Source organism: Chrysochloris asiatica, unplaced genomic scaffold (genome assembly GCF_000296735.1).
Source record: "Chrysochloris asiatica unplaced genomic scaffold, ChrAsi1.0 scaffold00064, whole genome shotgun sequence".
NCBI classification, from domain to species: Eukaryota; Metazoa; Chordata; class Mammalia; order Afrosoricida; family Chrysochloridae; genus Chrysochloris; species Chrysochloris asiatica.
This window is the reverse complement of record NW_006408582.1, coordinates 5,060,892-5,084,944: the sequence shown is the minus strand read 5'-3', so window position 1 is coordinate 5,084,944 and position 24,053 is coordinate 5,060,892. Positions and strand designations below refer to the sequence as shown.

Genomic DNA, 24,053 nt, shown 5'->3' with positions numbered 1-24,053 from the left:
CTTTGGTTGGTTGATGATGCATGGAGGGGACTGGAACCATGGCAATGAGATGATATACGATGGAATGAATGTAAAATAAAAGTTCCCTCATGCAAACTATCATATAATTCACAATAAAACATTAAAAAAAAAAAAAAATCAAATTTCAGAGTCCATAAATAAGGAGTCCTGGTGTGGCGCTACGGGTTAATGTGCCAGAATGCAAAGCCGTTTGAAATGCACAGTCGGCAGTCCAAGCTTACCAGCTGCTCCTTGGAAACCCTATACAGGGTTGCTATGGGTTGGAATTGACTCAACGGCACTTAACAACAACATAAACAAGAAATACTGGAAAACAACCATGCCCAGTCATTTACGTATTGTCTATGGCCACTTTCACAGTCTAGCAACAGAGCTCTGTATTCCCAACAAAGACTTTGTGTCCAGAAAGTCACTATCTGGACTTTTTCGGGACATATTTCATTTTGCTGTTCACAGGGGTCACTATGAGACAGAGCCAACTCAAGAGCAAAGGTTTGTTGTTACAAACCTTTACACAGAAGTCTGCAGTTCCAGGTTTAGAGAAACATAAAAAAGCATACAATGGCAATCCCTAAAAAATGACTGGCAGAACGAAATCTCTTTAATCGACCTCAACACTGCCTTAGAAACTATTTGCTGCAGTGAATTTCAATAATAAATCACTGTTTTTCAGATCAGCTATTAAACTTGATTCTGAAGAAACTTTGTCAACTTAGCTTTCCTAAGTAAATCAATACAGAATCTCTACCTTTCTAGGTCAAAGCTAGGCAGCAAAATGTATAATTCTGGGAAACTAAAATAAATATGAAAGCCTTCTAACAATGATAAGTTGTTGTTGTTTAGCGCAAACTTCCTTTTCTTTAAGAAGAAGAGAGTGCATCACATCACATGCACACATATTTACTCTGTGTGGTATAAAGTAAAGTGAAAAAATTCTCGTATACATTCAATTTAAAGTAACATGAAAAATTAAGGAAAATTGAAAACTAGAATATAGGTATAGATCCTTTTTAATTGTATCTAAATAGATGATGAAACCTCATTCAAAATGCAAGGATAAGCTATTTATCTCATTTCCTTCATCGAGGGACTCAACATATGACTAACTTAAATAACATCCTGTGTTTAAGGGAAGAAGTAAGTAGTAGTTATATTTGTTTTCCCCCATTTTATGTGTAGAAGAATCAATGTAATGGAAGATGAACTAACTATGCAAGCATCTTTTCAATCAGTTCCAGAGATGTGCAGGGAACTGACCTCCCTATCCGAGGCTTTATTCACCTAACACACTTTATATTAAAATGGAAGAAAGATATCTATATGGTTGATAAGGTAGTCTTAACTCAAACACAGGATATGGAAAAGGAGCAAAACTGAAAACAAAGGTAGGCTGGAAATGTGACTGTGCTTTTGGTGGTATAAATCAAATCTGACCATTAGCTGTTTAGGTCTCCAGATTAATCAAAGAGGCCGCTTGACGTTTCTAAGTTTGAAGTACATAAATAGCTCTATCTGAAGACAAACTTCTAGATACATGAAAAAAAGCTATTATGCCAAATTAATTCAATCTAACTAATTAGAGAGCAGGAAGTTCTTTCAATTATTTTATGTGCTGTCTGAGACACACACTTGAATATGAGTACAGATTTCATTAATTGCAGTTCATTATTTTCCAGATTAGTTACTAAACTTGCATCAGAAGGTCAAAGACAGTAATTTTGTCAGCTGCTACCTCCTTCAGTGCTGTATCTTTGCATTTCTGGAACTCTGACAGAAATTGATTACAAACAAAAACAAATCACTATAGAACTAAAGACACAAGCCTTTAGGATTATGTTCAAACAAAGGCTTTAGTAAAAAATAAGAATCTTTGCTCTAAAGTCTTCAGAATAAACTGTTCACTTATATCTTACAAATGTATTAAGTATAAGATACTGCAGTATAATGACAAGAAAATAAAAGCATCTTGATCTGAGAACCTGCTGATTCCAAAGTACAAATTAATAAACATTAATTTTTTCATTAGTGTTTCACTAAGGATATGCATCTATGTTATGTTTGCATGAGGGAGGGAATTAAACAATCTTGTTTGAAAATGTCAAGGACACTGATTAAAAGTTGTTGTTTTTAAATAGTAACTATTCCTTCTGTCGGTCTTCCATCTGACAATGAAAATATAGAGAATGACTAGTAGAAACAGGACCTAGTCTATCTATTCTACTCTTCTGCTCATACCTGGATTATTTTTATGTTCTCAGAAGTGACAGAAATCCCCTTTTGTTTTTTAAAAGAGTACCTTGCTATCAAGAAATAATTTTATTTATTTACAGTTGTTAACATTCTCTTTCTTGATTTCATTTCTATCATTCTATGACTTTCTGCTGTAGCAGAACCATCCTTAAACAATTCTTCACCTTCTTTGGTGTTTATAGTCCTTGAATACTTATATATAAGTCAGCTCTCCTGTCATTATTTGGTCAAGCTATAAATTACTCTTTTAATCTTTCCTCACAAATCATTTTAGATCTTCTTCTGTGAAATAATTCCAATTGGTCAATGCATTTCTACTAGTAACATATCCAGAACCAAGTACAGAAATTTAATTGTAGTCTAATAATGCCACAAAGACCCAGGAAAGGGTGGGGTGGTGTTTATGTATGTTACTGTGAGTTTCTTCACAACTCTTTGTTTCAGAAACATAAAAAAGAGGTAATTTTAATATTTTTCATCATAGTAAGGTGATAGAGAAAGAGCTTTAAAAATAATGACAGAGAAAGTACAGAGTGGGGTGGAAATAAGAGTATACTGTGGTGCTGCAGGTTAATGCACTGGACTGCAAGGTTGGTTTGAACTGCAAGGTTGGCGGCTCAACTCACCAGCTGCTCCTTGGAAACTCTGTACAGGGTTGCTATGAGTGAGAACTGACTCCACGGCATTTAACAACTCATTAAAAAGTCTGTTTAGTTATCACATACGATCTCTGTCAAACCTAAACCACTTTGGGGTTTACTTTGTTTTTTTGGGGGGGTACTATTTCACTTTGTAAACCTTTACTATCTATTCATTGTCTTAACCAATATTAACATCAGTATCTATTATTTCCTATACAAAAGAGTTGATCCAAATCCCTTTTAGGCATATTCACTGATTCTCATGATTTTCAGTTCTGTCTTTGTGTGTGTGGCACTGTAGGACTATCACTGGACTTAGAACCACAAGGTCGGCAGTTCAAACCCACCAGCTGCTTTTGGGAAACTCTATACAGGATATCTATGAGTCGAAACTGACTGGACAGCACTTAACAACAACTATTGTTGATGTTGGACTCTTGGTGTAGGATAAGCAATGGAACACAAGTTTGTTTGAAATGCAAAGTCAGCAGTTCAAACTCACCAGCCATTCCTTGGAAACCCTATACAGGGTTGCTGTGAGTTGGAACTGACCCAACAGCACTTAACAACAACAATCTTTGATGTTATTCTAAAACCTGCGTGCTTTCTATTCTGAAAGTGCTTATGATATGTTGTTGATTGTTGTTGTTAAGTTAATTGACCAGACAGAACAACGACCTAATATTTATCTAACAGCTTTGGGATGTTCAAACCCTGCACATTTCCAAAGGAGCTGGCCCTTTATTTGGTGTCTGGGAGGTAACCTCTAAATCACTGGTATCTCCTACCTTTCTATACTTGAGGCTTTGGGCTATGCCAGATGATTTATGCTAACAATGTGATTTACGCTGGAAGCTTTGAACCACTACGTGTCTGTGATGTGACCTCTGGAGCCAGAATAACTGAAGTCAGTCATATGAAAATTCTATGTCTATAGAGGGTTCCTGGTGTGACATGGTGGTATAAGCACTGGACTGCAAATCATAAGTCAGCAGTTCAAACCTACCAGCTACTCCTCGGAAACTCTATATTGTTGTTAAGTGCTGTCTAGTCAATTCTGACTCACTGCAACGCTGTATAGGGTTTTATAAGGAATGACTGCTAAGTTTGAACCACCAACTGTGCCGTTCAAAGTGATCTTTCGGTTGAGTGTTTATCCCATAGTGCCACATCAGGACTCCATACTGGGTGGCTATGAGTTGGAACAAACTTGAAGGCACTTAACAACAACATGCCTACAGAACTGACTCCCTAAAATCCATGGGGACCAAAGCTTGGGTGAGTGCCCCTGGTTGGCAACACTTTGTATCTTTGTCACACACAATTACTGGGAGAATTAAGCACTGTCCATAAAAATCCACTGGGAAAGGACAACTGGAAGTTGGTGCCTGGTATCTCCTAGAGTCTGACCTATTTGCCTTTTACCTTCTAGCAAATCACAGAACCTTAGGGAGGTCTTCAGGACCCCTGATACAGCACTACATTTGATTTTCAATGGAACGGGACTTATTATAGTAAAGCTTACTATTTAAATAAATAAATAGCATTACAGGAGTTCTGGTGTTGCACTGTAGGATAAGCACTGGACTATTACTACAAGGTTGTTGGTATAAACCCACCAGTCACTCCTTGAAAACCCTACATAGGGTCACTACATAGGGTCAACCTACTGTGAGTCAAAACGAACTCGATGGCACATGGCAACAACAGCCAATAAAGCTTTTTTTTTTTTAATTCCTTTGGAACTGAAGAACTCTATTTTCAATGGCAAAATACCATACAGGTTGTAACAACTTCAAGCATATTTAACATGACCCAAGTAAAATATAATTTGCTTTTAGAGCATTAGGCAAAGAGTGAAAATGAGATGAACAATGAATCTTTTATCAAACCAAATAAAAAATGATAAGCTAAACTTTTCTCTCCCTTAGATATACTTCTTTAATAGCGTTTGGGTCAATATGAGAAATAAAGTTCACAATTATGTCTTGATTCCTCAAATCTGCACTCAGATGTGATTCTCTTATCTCTAAACTATAAATATAGTCCTTTATTCCATTTGGTTGACGTATGGCTGTGTGTTGTGGAGTCAGTTCCGACTCATAGCGACCCTGTACAGGGCTTCCGAGGCTGTAAATCTTTATGAGAGCAGAAAGCCTCATCTTTCTCCTGTAGAACAGCTGGTAGTTTCAAACTGCCAACCTTGCAGTTCACAGCCTGATTTGTAACCACTACGCTACCAGACCTCCTTGGTTACAAACTATGTTGTTGTTGTTTATCTTTGTTAAGTGCCTTTGAGTCAGTTCCGCCTCACGGCGATCCTGTATAGGGTTTTCCAGGAGCAACTGGTGAATTTGAACCACTGACCTGTGATTCAAACCAACCTTGTGCTCCATTGCATCTCTCAGCACCATGCCAGGTCTACATACAAACTATACAGTATTCTAATTTGTTCATATAGCTTTCGTATCTACATTGTTCTAGGCAAAGAAAGCCCCTACACTCAAGTATTACTAAACACAGAAATCATTTCCATATTAAGAGAAATATGGTAATAGGATACACATGTGTAAAATGAAAGATATTGCTTTAATTTGGGTAGTGAAATTAGGCCTTTCTAAGGAAGTAGTTCATCTGAGTTGACACCTAGTAACCATACCATAGGATAAGCACTGGATCTCAAGGTTGGTTTGAACCGCAAGGTCGGTGGTTCACACTTACCAGCTGCTCCTCAGAAACCCTAAGCAGGGTCGCTATGAGTCAGAACAGACACAATAACAACCATGCAAAGATTTATCAAAAAACAAAGAAGGAAAGGCACATGCAAAAACTCTTGAGACTGAGATAAGCTTGATCTGTTTAGGAAATAAAATGAAGGCCAGTATTGTTTAATGTAGTAAACAAGGAGGAGAGAGAGTAAAAGGAACAAAGATTAAATGGTCAGGGGAGGCCAGGATAGCCAAACTTCATCTCTCATACTTTGGACATATTGTCAGGAGGGACCAGTCACTGGAGAAGGATATCATGTTTGGTAAGATGGAGGGTCAGCGAAGAAAAGGAAGATCCCCAATGAGATGGATTGGCCAGGTGGCAGCATCGATGGACTCAAGCGTGGTAACAATAGTGAGGTTGGCCCAGGATCAGGCACTGTTTCATTCTGCTGTACAAAAGGTACTGACTCGATGTCACCTAACAACAGCAACAATCAGTCAAGGTAGAGAATTCAGATATTATTCGGCTTCAGTTGTCAACACTGGAAAGTTTTAAGCCAGAAATGGCTGTAAGTGCATTTTGTTGATTTTTAAAAAATTTTTTTGCTACTTTTTGAATGATAAACTATAATGAGGCAAAAACAGACTCAGACAGACCAAACGGAAGAATACGTCAACAGTCAAGACAAGATAATACCTTATATAATGCTGTATTGAAAAAATGGACATGGTGACAAACTGGAATGGAATGTAATGACAGACTGTGAACCCACGGCAACTGGGTCGACACCGGTGTGATACACTGTGCTGGGGATGGTATGTATGCTTGTGTGTGTGTTGGCGGGAAACAGACTTGGGAACAAAAACCAATAGTAGTATTTTCAACCTATATTATGAGACTGCCTATTAGCTATATAAGTGGAAAATGTGAATAAGCAATTAGAGGCATGAGGTAAGCTCAGGAGCAAGGACTGGGCTGGAGTTAAAATTTGAGCATTTTCAAGTATAGAGAGTTAAAGTCATGGCACAGAAGGAGTTATCTGTGCAAAGCATTCGGTATCCAAAAGAGAGAGCTCAAGACTGAGCTGCGGAGCACCTGGATACTACAGGCTTGACAGAATAAAGACAGCTGAGAAGCAATGAGCAGTGAGTAGCAAGGGAAGTCAGGCAAATGTGGTGGCACTGAGGCTCAGAGATGAATGTAGCTCTAGCATTATGTTGTTGAAAAGTTAAGTAAGATGAGGACAGAGATGACGTAGCTCCCTGTTGACCTTGAAAAGGTCTTTATGTGGAGTTTATTACAGCTCTCATAATCATAGATCCATTTCAAGTTTCAAATACGTGTTATGTGCCAAATAATGTTACATATAATTCTAGCACTGTTGTTTTTTTTTTTCATTGAACGTGTATGTGTGTGCTTATGTAGAGGCTTATATCAATGATGGATTGAAAAAAAAACAAACAAAAACTAACTGTATAAAACTTAATTGTCCTCTCCAAATATGCATTCAAAATTGACAAAATTCTTTTAAACTAATAGCTAAAGTCACAGACAACTACTTACTCCATTTCTGCAACTCAAATATTTCAAGGAATGTGTAAGAGAAGCTGATGTCAAAAGATCTATTTCAACAACTGAACTTGCACTGTATGTGTTTTTGAATGAGTATAAATAAATCCTCATTTATCATTTTCTGCTGAGTTCACACCTATTTAGGGCTAAAAATTACATTTCCAACAAGACTCTAGTTCATCACCGCTTAAGAGTAACTTCCCAATTGTTTGGAAAACCCTTCAACATTTTTTCTAACATTCTATGGCTGGGTAGGAATTTTTGAGAAAAAAGAGAAATATGACAAGTGATCACTTTTAGGACCTTACGTTCAAGAACAGGTAACCCACAGAAGAAGAAAAAGAGCTTGAAAGGGAAAGATAGTGGTGACATAAAGTTGTTTGAGAAATGAAATCAAGTATTAAAAATAGAATTACATTTTCTAGTTGGCAATACACAAACAACACTAAGTGCACTTCATAAATTTTACTATTGTTGCTCTAAGTGATATTACCATAAATCACATTAGTAGTGTACTTGGCTTTTTTTAAAAGCAAAAAGGATGGAGAATGTCAATAAGTTTAAACAGCTCTGTTATCTTTGAAGAGAGTGGAAGACAAACTCTCACAGGCTTTTACCATGTCTAAAAGCCCAGTTCTAATGCCCCCATCTTTGCTATCCCTTTCCCTTTAGCTTCAGCATAACATACAGCATCATTTAGCTAGCAATATATGAGAAGACTATTCAATGTTGTTTTCTCAATTGTTTTTCTTTTACCTGATGTGCAAGAGGAGATAGCTGTTTGCCCCTTTTTTCATCTCGGACAGGAAAAAGAGACTTAAGCAGCTTTGGCATCTGTGGCACAAAGGATTTTACTGGATTCAAGAAGGAGACTGCTAAGTTACTAAATCCTGTCAAAATATTAAAAAAAAAAAAAAAAAAAAATTACTTAAATATTCTCTTTTCTGTATGTCTTCCAAGTACCATTTGTAAGCAAGTCTATCAATACAAATAAAAAGGTATAAAAAATTTTAATATTGGATAACAGTATTATTGCATTTCCCTTCAAGCACAATGATGTTTTCTTTTCTAACCAGAAAGTATTAACTGTGAAACTTCTAAAATGTGCTAATATTCAGGGTTCCTACTGGTATTCAAGGGCTAAAGCATTCTCAGTTCTTGATACTAACTGGAACAAGTACTAACTTCTGCCCTAGAGTAAAAGGGGATTGTAATTTTTAAGTCACATAGCTGATATCACACTTACGTAGTTCTCCTTCTAGATTTTAAATTCTTTGAAGTCAGGGGCTATGGCTTATTCAATTCTAGGTGTTTTTTTGACCATTTATGAACATTAGAATACTGAATGTTTTAAAATCAGGAAAGGTGTGCATCAGGATTGTATTTTTTCACCGTATTTATTTAATCTGTATGCTTAGCAAATAATCTGAGAAGTTAGACTACATGAAAAAGAACATAACATCAAGATTTGAGGACGACGCATTAACAATCTGCAATATACACATGCCTCAATGTTGCATACCTAAAATGAAGAGGACTTGAAGCACTTACTGATGATTAAACACTGTAGACTTCAATATGGATTACATTTCAATGTAAAGAAAACAAAAATCCTTACAACTGAACTAATAAATTACATGATAAAGAGAGAAAAGACCATGGTATTTTCAATCACCTCATATGCATGTGAAAACAAGGAAGACAAAGAATTGATGCCTTCGAATTACAGTGTTAGCTAAAAATATCATGGGCAGCCAGAAGAATAAACCAATCTGTCTTAGAAATGCAGGTGGCTCCTTACAAGGGAGGATGGTAACATTTCATCTCATGTACTTTGGACATGTGATCAGAAAGAACAAGTCCCTGGAGAAGGATATCATGCTTGATAAAGTAGAGAGCCAGGGAAAAAGAGTCAGAACCAACTTAATGGTACCTAACAATAGCAATTTAATAGATAAAGATATTACTCATCTTTCAGAATGAGGGTGCTGTTTTTGAGTTTTTACAAGAAAGGGTTAGCTGCCCTGAACCAACTATGCTCTTAAAATCTAATGGCACTGAGTCTATTTCAATTCATAGTGGACACTGAGACAGAGTACAAATGCCCAAAGGGATTCGGGTTTCCAAGGCAGTAATGGAACTACTTATGGAAGTAGACTAGCGTATCTTTCACCTATGGAACAGTTTGAAGGATAGAACTTGTAAACCTTGGGTTACCAGGGTGCACTATATTCTTACCTAATCTTAAGAGGTGAATACAATGCCTATAATATAATGGGATTTCTCTCATTGTCTGGAATAAATTACTCAATAGAAAAACTTAATCCAACACCAAAATCATGAAACACTGTACATTCCCATAACACTTTAAGAAGATCAAAAAAGTTGATTTACTGAACATAAGTAAACAGTCACCTACTCACCCCTACTCCATCCTCATCCCTGAAAGAACTGCAAATGTATTAGCTATATAGTCACTTAAGTCTACATTGTTTCCACATTGTCAAAGAAATGAGCTATAGCAATTCTTAGATTTCTAGTTCTAATATATCCAATCCAGTTTCCACAGGACATGATATAAGGAACAGAAAGAGCCCAGGCTGAGGAGGTCTGATCATTATGCAAGGACTTCAAAAAGTTGTGGAAAAATAGATTTAAAAGATAATGAAGGAAAGTGATATGTGAAACACTGAAATAAGACCTTACCTCACGCCATATACAAAAAGATCTCAGCATGGATTAAAGGTGAATCCCAGAATTATAAAGGCCATTAATGAAAACACTGGGAAAAATTTGAGGGCTCTAATGTAGGGCACCACCACTCGTCTGTCAGTTTGTCATACTGTGGTGGCTTGTGAGTTGCTGTGATTCTGAAAGCTATGCCACCGGTATTTTAAATACCAGCAGGGTGACCCATGGTGGACAGGTTTCAGATGAGCTTCCAGAAGAAGACAGACTAGGAAGAAACAGTGACATACTAGTTCCAAATATTTAGTCACTGAAAACCTTATGAATAGCAGAGAAATGCTGTCAGATATACTGTCAGAAAATGAGCCCCTCAGGTTAAAAGGCACTCAAAATGCGACTGTGGAAGAGCTGGCTCCTCAAAGTAGAGATAACCGTGATGACATGAATGGAGTAAAGCCTGTTGGAGAAAAGCCCATAGGACCTTCATTTGCTGATGGGGCACAACTCAAAATGAAGAGAAACGGCTGTAAACATACATTTAAAATTGGAACATGGAATGTACGAAGTATGAATCTGGGAAAATTGGAAGTTGTCAAAAATGAAATGGAATGCATAAACATTAAACATCGATATCTTAGGCATTAATGAGCTGAAATAGACTGGTATTGGCAATTTTGAATCTGACAACCACATAGTTTACTATGTGGGGAATGACAAATGGAAGAGGAATGGTGCTGCATTCATTGTTAAAAAGAACATATCCAGATCAGTCATGAGGTACAACGGTGTTTGTGATAGATATTCATAATTGAACATGTACATAAAATGTTGCAACAAAATATTAGCAAATGGAATAAAGTAACAAAGAATCATGCATCATTTTAAAATGATATCAAGTAGTGTTTATTACAGTAATGCAAGATAAGTTCAAGATTCTAAATGAATGTCTTTCAACATGCTAATTAACACAATAAAAAAGGAAAGTTCAGATGGCATTAATGAGTAGAATAGTGGTTGCCTGGCAGGAAATCCTGATTTAAACAATTTCTGAAATATGCTAAAACTCAGGAGTGACTGACAGATGAAAACATAACCTACCTGGATCAGGAGAATGATTATTTTGAGGACAACCAGAAAGTGATGTGGAGCCTGGAGCTACTCCTCTGGAAAGCACCGTTTGGGATACATCCTGTTGACTTTCCCAGCGACCCTATAAAGAACAAAACCAGAAATTTTGTTTTAAATTAATCAATTAACAAAAGATCCTGTTTTATTATCTTGTTTTTAAAAAAAGCTATTTTAAGAAAAAACTGCAAGACATGTTAACTTTGAATACTTCAGTATTTTCCTTGATTACAATATTAACTTCCCTAATAAAATACCTTACAGTTGGATGTGCCCTGTAGTTTACAATGTACAATTTCATAAATTCCATTCTAAGAATCTTATGTTGTTTTTAAGTGCCGCTGAGTCAGTTCCGACTCATAGGGACCCTGTATGGTGTTTAGAAAACTGTAAATCTTCGAGGGAGTAGCAAGCCTCATCTTTCTCCCAAGGAAGAGCTGGTGGACTTGAACTGTGGACCTTGTGGTTAGAAGTCCAGTGCTTATTGTATGAAGCCTCTCCACAAAACATAGACATAGCAGAACATTGCTTTTGATTCATCCTTACAGTCTTTTCAGGCTGTTTCTGCCCTTTCTATTCAGATATTTGGCTTCTGAGCAGAAACCCAGGTTAAACTCTCTTGTTCTGTGATATCCTCTCTCTCTCCATTTCAGAAGTGCATGTTTCCATGCGCTCTGTAAAGTATTTCCATATATAGTTCATGAAATGAAAAATTCTGAAGAATCAAGTTGTTCTTATTTTTAATAGATAATAAAGATAAATTCCAGTTAAACCCAAATCAAAGAATCACAGGTTCTCAACTACAGAAGCCTCTGAATTAACAAGTTTTACTGTAGTTTAAATTTATTTGTCAATACCTATTAAAAAGAAATCATTGTATAAAACAAGAAAATGACAGTTAATGGATTAAATTACAATTCTAAAGCTTGTGATCTTAGCGATACCGTCAGAGTACTTTAAAGGTTAGGCCTATCTAGTAAAGAAAGAAACCCCAACTAGTTGGTAAAAAAAATAATGGTGTTGAGATGGACATCTTTTAAATGCTTTCACACTTTTTGTTCTCTGATAGTCACTCTGATTTCTTTTTCACTAGAGGAAAATTTGTTGTTGTTAAGTGCCATCGAGTCGGTTCTGACCCATAACAACCCTGTATAGGGTTTCCAAGAAGTGATTGGTGAGCTTGAACTGCGTACCCTAAGGTTCCACAGCGCCACACCAGGACTGTATTTCATATTAGTGTAAACTAGTATTCCACAGATGAATGATCATAGCATTAATGTGAATTTTCATTCCTAATTGCCTGAAAAGCAGTATGGGAATCAGTCCGTTCTTCATTGCTCTTGAAGATGGATTGAAGTGGAAAGGCCTCTTAGGTTTTAGATATGTATTGGAAAGCTATCTGCTTTTAGTAGTGACCTAAAGTACTGATCATAAAATCAATAAGCCCTAAGTGATCTGGATCCTGTTTACCTCAGAGAATGCCTCTTTTGCTTAGGAACTCTCTTTATACTAGATAGCATTTTTTAAAAGTGCATGACGTTTAGCATAAAGAAGCAAGGAAACAAAGTAGACATGAATGTATGAGTAGGAAAACTATGAACTCTGAAATACTTCACTATAGGAGCATTCATTTTACTATGAATCACACATTGATTTACATACTTTTGTGTCTCATTAATGTTTTCTGCGCTTAAATTTAATTATCTGTCTGAGAAGTCTCCAGCTTTGTGACTCTGGGATATTACACCCAGGTGATAATCTTTATAGAGTCTCTGAGAAGACTAAAAGCCTATTGGTTTATGTGAAGTATCAAGCTCATAAAGTTGTATTGAAAATAACTTAATTCAAGCATAAATTATTTTCCCATTCTAGATTTTTCTTCCTTGTTTGCCAGCTGACACAATGGCACTCTGTTTCTGGAGGAAAGCTAAGTAGCTGATTTGGGGTCAACACCTTGGCTGTTTGGTGTATAATGGCACAGTGACAAATAATGTGTCACCTCTTCCCCAAGGCATGCTTCATGGGTAATGTTTCCCAGTTGGCACTCCCACACAATGATACTACCACACCAGAATGGGAGCAATAACTCTTAATGTCTCATATAGTCAAATATCTCAAAAAAGAACCTTTCAAAGGATGCATATAGTACTTAGATACAGCCAACGCCATACTGCTAGCCTTGTCAGATAATGACAAATGGAGAAGTTCTCTCCCTTTCATCTAGACAGTTTAACAGGCATTTTAACCTTGGGGAACCGCATACTAGCTCTCACTGCCCAGAGATGGGACACAGAGGTTCTCAAATTGCTCTGGGCTCGGAAAGGATGTACTTTAGATGGAACAACAAATCTGGATGACAAACTGGGTACACCACTCTTCTCACTGGCTGATACCCACAGAGCTCTTGGAAACACTTAACTAGAATCATTCACTACACTCTATTTCTCCTGTACTACATGCCCATTTTCATGCCAAAATTGAAAACTATGCTTTCAGGGTCTGGCTATACATACTTCCTCACCAGGCAATTATTGTTTTTTCAAAAACATTATATATGCTTGGCTGTTCTAGAGTTATCCTCCCTTTACTGAAATAGGGAAGAGGAACTGTGTGTATCCAGTAAAATGTAAGAGTGAGATGAATTTAGGACAATTCATAAAATGAATTCTCATAAGACACTGAACTTTTTTGCTCTCTTTATGAGCTCACTTTTACAAGTGAAAGACGATGATTCTTGTAATTTCTACTACAGTAACCTGATGCCTTTGAATTATGATGTTGGTAAATATGTAACGGACTGCCAGAAGAATGAACAAATCTTAGAAGTACAGCCAGAATGCTCCTTAGAAGCAAGGTTGGGGAGAATTTGCCTTGAGTACTTTGGACAAATTATCAAGTATTCAAGTTGTCTTGAGTACTTGGGCCATGTCCTTGAAGAAGACTATCATGCTTGGTAAAATATAAAGGGCCAGCAAAAAAGAGGAAGACCCTCAAATAATGGATTGACACAGTGGCTGCAACAATGGGCCCAATCATAGCAAGGACTGTGAGGATGGCGCAAGACCAGGCAGTGTTCCATTCTGCTGTTCATAGGATCACTATGGCTCAGAACTGACTCGATGGCACTTAACAACAATAATCAGTACTGCCACTACTTGGACCCTACAAAGATAAATCCATTATCTACTTCTAACATTCTGTATACCTATGAAACTTAGGACTCAAGTCATAGTGAGGAGACAAAATAGAGAAGGTTCTGGCTTCCTTCTGAATCCCTAATGTACCTTCAGACTCATTAGGCATCTTATGTTCTAACTGGAAGAATTCTAAGAAATAAAAGCCTATTTGATATTACAATTATTCAAAACTAGGCAACATGTGTAGCTGTTGTTGTGTACTCTCAAGTCAGTTCTGACAAGAAAGGCTGGTAGGCTTGCACTGCCGACCTTGTGGTTACAGTGCCACATCAGAATCTACCATGTATAGAGTCAAAGACAAAATGCCAACAGGACAGGAAATTCTGGGCGGTCTTAAAAACATAATTTGGCTTTCATTGCACACCTATAGTTTTCCTATTACTTCTCTTCGGCCATATATATATATGTATATATATATATAAATCTTCACGAAGCAGAAAGCCTCATCTTTCTACTGATATATACATATATATATATATTAAAGTCCTGGTGTGGCACTGAAGAATAAGCACTGGACTGCTAGCTGAAACATCAGTGGTTCAAACTCACTAGCCACTCCTTGGAAACCTTACACGGGGCCACTATGAGAAAGAATCAACTTGACGGCACTTAATAACAACATATATGTATGTTGTTGTGAAGTGCTGCTGAGTTGGTTCCGATTCATAGCGACCCTGTGTAGGGTTTCCAAGGAGCAGCTAGTGGGTTTGAAGTTCCAACCCTGTGGTTTGCAGTCCAGTGCTGAACCTACAGTGCCATACCAAGAGTTCCTGGTGTGGTGCTGTGGGATAAAGTACTGGACCACAAGGTCAGTGGTTCAAAGTCACCAGATGCTCCTTGAAAATTCTTTACCAGGTTGCTATGAGTTGGAACCAAGTTGCTACATGGCAGCATTTAACAGCAACAAATATTTATGTGTGTGTATATATACATACAAGGAGCTTTGGTAGCGTAGTGGTTACAAATCGGGCTGTTAACCTCAGTGTCAGCAGTTCGAAACTACCAGCGGTTCCATGGGAGAAAGATGAGGCTTTCTGCTCCCGTAAATATTTACAGCCTCCGAAACCCTGTACAGGGTCACTGTAAGTCAGAACCGACTCCACGGCACATAACAACAACATACATGCATACATACACACACATATATTTACACAGCTCTCTCTCTCTCATATATACTGTACATCTCGGAGAAAGATGAGGTTTTCTGCTGCTGCAAAGATTTATCAAAGCCTCAGGAACTCTACATAGAGTCGCAACTGACTCGATGGCACTTAACAACAGTAGTGTATATATATATTCATATTCCTTGGATTTCCCATAAGGAGTCTGTTTTTGATCAAGATAGTGTCAAAGAGGTAAAATAAAGAGAAGTGTCAGTGACATTTCAGGTCTAAAGGTGACTTCTAATTCAACTGAAGAAGAAATGACTCATGTTTGGCACCATTAGCAGTGACATACTAAATACGCATAATTACAGTTTTCAGGAAGATGATGTAGCCAAATACAGAAATCAGTTTTGTTAACTGAATATATGTTTAAGCTTTACACTCATTTTAACATCATCTAAAACTCATTTTCAATTAAAGGAAAACAAACACATAACATCATTACTTGTTATCAAACACTATGGTTTCCTATAAAACAGCTTTAAAAACAACAATGTTTATTTTTATGTTGACAGTGCCAAAAGAACAAACAGATTTGTGTAGAAAGAAGTGCAGCCAGAGTCCTCCTTGGAGACCAGAATGACCAAACTTCATCTTTCATACTTTGGACATATTGTCAGGAAGGACCAGTCACTGGAGAAGGACATCATGTTTGGTAAAGTGGAGGGTCAGAGAAAAGAGAAAGACCCCCAGCGAGATGGATTGGCCAAGTGGCAACATCAATGGGCTCAAGCATGGCAACAACTGTGAGGTTGGCCCAGGACCAGGCAGTTTTTCATTCTGTTGTGCACAGCGTCACTATGAGTTGATACTGACTCGATGGTACCTAACAACAACAAGTGTCCCTTGTATTGAAAAAGCTCTCCATGTACAGACAATTTTGAGGCAGAAAGAAAAACAACAGGTAGAAATTAACTTTGCAGATAAATATTATGTCTACTTGGAAGGATATTCATAAAAATTTTCTACATTTTTATTTTACATATATGTGTATGTGTGTGTTTATATATATATCATTGCTATTATGACAATATTTTACATTTCTAATTGAAGATTTATACCCAGTATGAATTCATTTAGTCCCTAAAGCAGTGTTAGTAAGTTGGAGTAGGTAATCAAATTCTCTTTTTTTGGTTGTAATTAATTAGTCCATCAATTCAATTTTGTTGGAGTGCAGTAAAACAATTCCATTTTTAGTAGTAAACATCAAAAAATATACTGTTGTTGTTATGAGCCATTGAGTTGGCTCTGACTCACAGCAACTCTGGATAGGGTTTCTCAGGTTTTAAATCTTTACAGGAGCAGAAAGCCTCATCTTTCTCCCCAAGAGGGGCTGGTGGGTTCGAACCACCTACCTTACAGTTTGAAGCCTAGTGTATATCCTAAGGAGCCATAGAGCTCCTCATCAATAAATATTGGTATGTAAAATACGGCTCGATTATATAGGCCAAACAATGGGATTCTTTTCATTCCTTTACTACTTCCTCTCACTCAATATCATTAATCCTACCAAAGGGTCCACTACTGTGTCTTCATCTCCCTGTCACATCTTGTAATGACATTCCTACTCTCACCCAATTAATCTTTGCTCTAATATTAGGAGCCCTGGGGTAGAACGGTGGATTAATGTGCCAGACTGCAAAGCTGCTTGAACTGCAAGGTCGGCGGTTCAAGCTCACCAGCCGCTCCTCGGAAACCCTATACAGGGTCACTAGGTGTCGGAACCGACTCGATGGCACTTCACAACAACAACAACACAATATTAACTGAAAATCAAGAGGAAAGGTGAAACAGATTAGAACCTACCCTGTGATCTCGCCCTGTTTCTATATTTTAACTATCCTGAATGTTCCATGTTACATGGGATTGGGCCTAGAGAAAGACAATGTTGTTGTTAGGTGCCTTCAAGTCTGTACTGACTCATAATGACCCTATGCAATACAGAACGAAACATTGCTTGGTCCTGCACCTTCCTCACAAGTGTTGTTTCTTTTAAGCTCATTGCTGCTGCCACTAGGTCAATACATGTCATTGGGGATTTTCTTATTTTTCACTTCAATTCACCAAGCATGATGCCCTTCTACAGGGACTGACTCCTCCTGATCACACTGTCAGAAGTATGAGAGACAAAGTCTGGCCATCCTGGCTGCTACAGAGCATTCTGGTAGTACTTCTCTCAACACAGACGTGTTTCTTCTTCTGGCAGTCCATGGTACTTATAATATTTTTCTCTGACACCATAATTCAAATGCATTGATTCTTCTGTGGTCTGCCTTATGCATTTGACATGAATCTTAGGTACACCTAGTCCTCTTTGCTCCTGAATACTTTACATTGATCTTGTGCAGCAGATTTGCCTAATGCAACATGTCATTTGGCTTCTTGATTGCTGCTTCTATGGGTGTTCATTGTGGATCCATATAAAACAAAATTTTTGACAAGTCCAATCTTTTTTTCCCATTTATCATGATAGTATTTATTGGTCCAGTTGTGAGGAAGTTTGTTTTCTTTACATTGAGGTGCACGCCATACTGAAAGCTATAGTCTTTGATCTACATTGATCTACATCAGTAAGTATTTTAAGTTCTCTTTGCTTTTGGCAAGCTAGGTTGTATTATCTGCATATCACAAGTTGTTAATAATTCTTCCTCCAATCCAGTCATGTTCTTCTTCATATACTTCAGCTTCTTGGAATATTTACTCAGCATACATATTGAGTAAATATTGTGAAAGAACACAATCCTGGTGTGCAGCTTTGTTGATTTTAAACCATTCAATAACCCCTTGTTCTAGTCTATCAAGTGCCTCTTGGTCTATGAACAGGTTCCTCATGAGCATAATTAAGTGTTCTGGAATAGCCATTCTTCGCAATGTTATCAATAGTTTATCATGATTTACAAAGTCAAAAGTCTTTGAATAGTGATTAAATCACATATATGTATCTTTCTAGTGTTCTCTGCTTTCAGCCAATATCCATCTGACATCAACAATGATATCCCTACCTAGTTCCAAGTCCTTTTTTGAATCAGGCTTGAATTTTTAGGAGTACTGTTGCAACCATTTTTTAATTATCTTCAGCATAATTTTACTTGCATGTGGTATTAATGATATTGTTCGATGATTTGCACACTCCATGAGTTCACCTCTCTTGGGAATGGATCTCTTCCAAATGTGGATCTTTTCCAAACAGTTGGAGAAGACAATAACACATAAATTCTGCAATCTAATTCTGATTCCATAGTTATGACTGTGTCATGCCAGCAGAATGCCAGACCCACAGATTAATGGAAAAGAACAGAAAACCCCAAAACAGCTCCTTGCAAGCTTAACTGATGGGTGAGGACCAAAATGCAAAGCAATTTAATGGAGGAAAGTACTGGAGTAATTGAGTATCCATAAACACAGTCACAACAACAACAGAAACAAATCTCAACCAAAACCTCACACCTTCTACAAAAATCAACTCAAGATAGATCAAGACTTAAATGTAAAAGAGGAACCTTTTAAAAGATATCATAGAGGAAATTTTTGGGATCCAGGGTTTGGTAAAGAGGTCTCAGACATGACAACAAATTCACAGACCAGAAGAGAAAACAACTAATAGACTGGACTTTGTCAAAATAAAAAACCTTTCTCTGAAAAAGACCTTGTTATAAGAATAAGAACTCAACACTATACAGAATGGAAGAAAATATCTGCTTAACCATATATCTGAAAAAGGACTCATGTTTAAAATATATAAAGAACTCTCAAATCTCAACATTACAAAAACAAGCAAACCAATTAGATAATGTACAAAAGACATGAATGGCATGTCATCAACAGGAACATACAGATGGTAAATAAGAACATAAAAAAGATGTTCAACATTAGGAAAATGCAAATTAAGACCAAAATAAGATACTGATACACACCTATGGGAATGGTTCAAATATAAAATAGTAACAATACAAATGCTAACAAAGATATGGAAAACCAAAACCAAATCTTTCAAATATTGCTGGTAGGAATGTAAAATAACACCAACTACTCTGGAAAACAATTCCTTAAAAAACTAAACATAAAAGACTAGCATAAAACACAGCAATGTACTCCTGGGCATTAATAACAGAAAAATAAAGACCATGTTCATACAAAAAATATACATAAATGTTTATAACAGATTTGAGATAGCCCCATATTGAAAACAATCCATAGGTCCTTCAACAGGTGAATGAATAGTTAAAATGTGATAAATTCATACTAGGGAGGAGTCCTAGTGTGGAGCTGTAGGATAAGCACTGGACCACAAGGTTGGTTTGAATCACAAGGTTGGCAGTTCAAACTCACTTGCTCCTCAGAAACCCTATTTAAGAGTCACTAGTATAACTCCATTCTAAAAATGACATACTTACAGACAGAAAACTTTAGTGGTTACCAAGGGTTAGAAATGGTGGGTAAGAGGGAATGAGAGTGTGACTATATAAAGGGGTAGTAAGAGGGAGATCTTTGTGGTGATGGAATAGTTTTGTGTGTGAATTGTAATCATAGTTACACAATGTAAAATGTGATAAAACTATACAAACATATTACAACAATGTCAAATCCTTCGTTTTGATACTATACTATAACTAGGTAAGATGCAACCAGTGCAGGAAACTGAATGAAGCATACACAGGAACACTGTATTAGCTTTTAAGATTCTTGTGAATCTATAATTAGTTCAAAATAAATGATTAAACAAACAACTCATGGATTAATTAAAAACAGTAAACTTTTAACAAGTGAATTATATATTTTTTGGTGGTGGTGGTTATGTGCCATGGAGGGGTTCCAACTATAGCAACCCTGTACAGGGTTTTCGAGGCTGTAAATCTTTACGGGAACAGAAAGCTTCATCTTTCTCCTGCTGAACAGCTGGCAGTTTCGAACTGCTGACCTTGAGGTTCTCAGTCTGATTTGTAAACACTACGCTACCAGATAATTATTCTAAAGCCTTAATATGTTCATGGGGGTTATGCAAGATAAAAAAAAATCAAGAGCTAGAAAAATTATTTTATAAGTTACTACTATAAAAAGATATGGAGTCCTGGTGTGGTGCTGTGAATTTATGCGTCAGACTGCAAAGCCGTTTGAACTGCAAGGTCTGTGGTTCAAGCTTACCAGCTGCTCCTTGGAAACCCTATACATGGTTGCTATGGGTCGGAATCGACTCAATGGCACTTAACAACAACAACACTATAAAAGATAGATATGTATCTCTATTTCTGAAATCATAAAGTAAATACGCCTAAGTCTTCAGTCAAAGTTCTTACTCTCTTGGAAGAATGAACACACACCCACATGCACACATCCAAATATGAGGGGGGCTTCAAAGAGTTTGTGGAAAATTCCATTATTATTTAATCTGATTTTTCTACAAAGTTTTTGAAGCCCCTCACACACTGAAATACATGAACACACATATTATTTAGAAAGGTTACCTTGCTCATACTCAACCCGCTGATATACATTACAAATTAAAATCAGTACTGTTATACAACAGTTACATTCTTAGGTATATTCTCAAGAAAAATTAAAACATACACCCACACAAAATCTTGTTACATCAATGTTCATAGCAACTTTATTCATAATAGCCACAAAAGTGGAAACAATGCAAACGTCCATCAACTGAAGAGTAAACAAATACAGTATTATTCAGCAACAAAGAGGAATGACGTTTTAGGGGAGGGGAATGGAATGATGTACTGACATTCACAACATGAATAAACCTTGAAAATATTATGTATGCTAAATGAAAGTGGCCAGTCACAAAAACCTACATGTTGTGTGATTCTCTTTCCAGAAAATGTCCTAAATAGAATCTATATTTTTGTTGTTGTCAGGGGCAGTCAAGTCAGTTTCGACTCATAGTGACCCCCTATAGGGTTCCCAAGGCTTTTAAAATCTTTGTGGGAGCAGAAAGCCTCATCTTTCTCTCGTGGAGCAGAAGGTGTGCTCGAACCACCAACCTGAGGTTCACAGTGCAGTGCTTATCCTAAGAAGCCACTGTGCTCTTTGAATAGACTCTATGTTGTGGCTATTGTTAAGTGCCGTCAAGTCAGTTCTGATTCATAGAGACCCTGTATAGGGTTTCCAAGGTGCAGCTGGTGGGTTTGAACTGCCGACCTTTCAGTTAGCAGTCCAGTGCTTATTCAATAGTGCCACACCAGAACTCCAAATAGACTCTATAAAGGCAGGAAATGGGGAGTGACTGCTATTGGCTATCGAGTTTCTTTTCTGCAGTGAGGAAAATGTTCTAAGATTGATGGTGGTGATGGTTGCACAACTCTGTGAATATATCAAAAGGCAATGAATTACATGAATATGACACTCTGAATGTGTGGAATGTGTGTATTTTATCTCAATAATACTGTTACCAAAAAAGAAAAAGATTTATACTGTTGGTTATATAACTTTCCAGATACATGACCTTTATATCTACTTGAAACAATATAACGAAATGAAGAAAATCTGATTTCAAGTATTACCTGAAATTTAATTGAAAAAAAATGATCTGAAAAAAGAGCCATCTTTTCCAGAAAATTTCATCATATTTTTTAAATTTATAAGGTGTTTTAGTGTGGTGCTGTGGGATACAGCAAGGTCGATCTGAACCACAAGGTCACTGTGAGTCAGAACCGACTCAACAGCACTTAACAACAACAACGAAGGTAAGTATAGTCACAATTATTAATTATTTCAACACAACTTTCTAGCATTTCTAGCATCTCCAGGTTTCAGGTTAAAATTATATTTCTGACACAATTATCTTATACATTAATTACTTTCATGCAAATAAACCAAAATGCTCATGTTTAACAACATTCTGTGCCCAGAGTGCTTTTGTAATTTTTTTGTACATTTTACTCCTTCCCATGCTTAAAAAAGAGGTCACTCTGCAAGCCTGAAAATATTTGCATTATTTGTTTCATACAAATTAACCCTAACGCCTCACATTTCAGAGCCTTAAAAGGTCAGAACTATACCTTCGTTTTGAATCCCTTTTGACAGATAAATACTTTTACAAACAATCTTAGACTTGGGTAGCAGGTAAAACTTGAAAGGAATAATTTATTCTGACAACAAAAAGTTACATTATCAAGGAACAAATAATGAGGTTTTTTTTTTTTTTTTTTACAAAAGGACATGAGCTAAAAAGCTAGTGTAGTGTAAAACTTAATCGTATAAAAACTATATTTAAAAATGCATTCTTATTCTAAAGGCAGAAGCGAGCATGATACATTTTAAATAGTAGGATAGTACTTGTATCCCACTCATTAGGAAAACCTAATGGCCTAATTACCTCTCCCTGGATCTTTGAACACTGAGGAATGCAGGAAGTCCCCAAAAGAAAAGAAAAAACAAAGTATGAGTCTTTGAGATCTCTAAAACAATTCCTTCAGTAATAGCGTTTAGGATTTTATACGCAATTTCTTACAAACAGAGCAAGTAGGAACTTTCTCAGCTCACTAAATACACAAGAACAAAAGGGTGGAGAAAACAGGATTTAAAATTTTAAGTCTACTTAATATTTTTAGTCATATTTCAGTAATTTGCTCACATAGTTTAAAAATCAAATAATATAAAATGTCTCTTTCCCATCTCTACCCATATCTGTTTTGTTCTACTACTTGCCTCAGGCAGATAACTAATGTTATTATTTTCTTGTATACTCTTAGAGTTTCTTATGTATAAATAAGCAAATCTGTTCTCTCCTTTTATAACATCAATAATAACATACTGTTCTGCATTGTTTTAGTCACTAAATATATCCTGGCAATCTTTGCTGATTAGTGTACAGAGGGTTTACCAATTATTTTTACAGCTGTGTAGTATTCCATTCTATGTATTTATTTTGTTTGTGTGTAGAAATCTGTGCAAATCTGTAGAAATATATTGTATTTGTACAATATATTTAAGCAGACCACAGTGACTGACATGTAGCTTGTTTTTAATCTTCTGCCATTATAAACAGTGCAATATCCTCCCTTGTACATGTCATTTCACATGTATGTAGGCACTAATGTGTTAGGGAGTTCTACAAGATTTTGACAATTTGTTTGTCAAATAGTTTATTTAATTTTTATATATCAATTAGTTTAAGTTAGATTTTTTGTGTTAGTTAGTTTTAAAACTACCCAGTCCTGAAGAACTTTATTACAGGTAGCTTTCATATGTTTAAATTATAGGCAATGGCATATTTGACAACATTTTCCAATATAGAAGAAAGCCTCTGTTCCTTGCTACTATTAGAGGGGAAAGGCTTCTCTACTAGTAAGGGAAATGTACTTTTTTTTTTTTTAAAGTTCATTTTCTCTTGTAATCTCTAATAACAAGATGCTCTACTTTAGATGAAACTACTGAAAATGGGGGACCTATTCTATATTCTGTAGATCCTGGGGGTGCAAATGGCTGCTACGTTTGGGGTAGTGTAAACAGTTAATGCATTAGGCTGCTAACCAAAAGGTTTGGAAGTTCAAGTGTAGGCCTGTCGTTCTACTTGAGAACAACCAACTGAAAACTCTATGAAGCGCAATGCCACAACAACTGGTTTTATACTAGATTTCCTACTTAATTGAGCCTGAAATCAAATCCCCTTTGGTCAATATGCTTTTCCTTTTATTTTTCCACATCAGACAATTACAATCTGGTGCTGG

At 36.6% G+C, this 24,053-nt stretch overlaps 1 protein-coding gene across 1 annotated transcript in view; it reads right to left on the bottom strand.

The window, feature by feature from the left end:
• Window positions 1-24,053, bottom strand: part of KIF13B (kinesin family member 13B) — a 294,477-nt gene that overhangs the window by 32,558 nt on the left and 237,866 nt on the right. The window contains exons 36-37 of the mRNA XM_006864335.1: window positions 10,983-11,094; window positions 7,953-8,086 (exon numbers count right to left, since the gene is read on the bottom strand). Of these exons, the coding sequence (XP_006864397.1) occupies window positions 7,953-8,086; window positions 10,983-11,094 (246 nt within the window). The remainder of the gene's footprint in view (window positions 1-7,952; window positions 8,087-10,982; window positions 11,095-24,053) is intronic.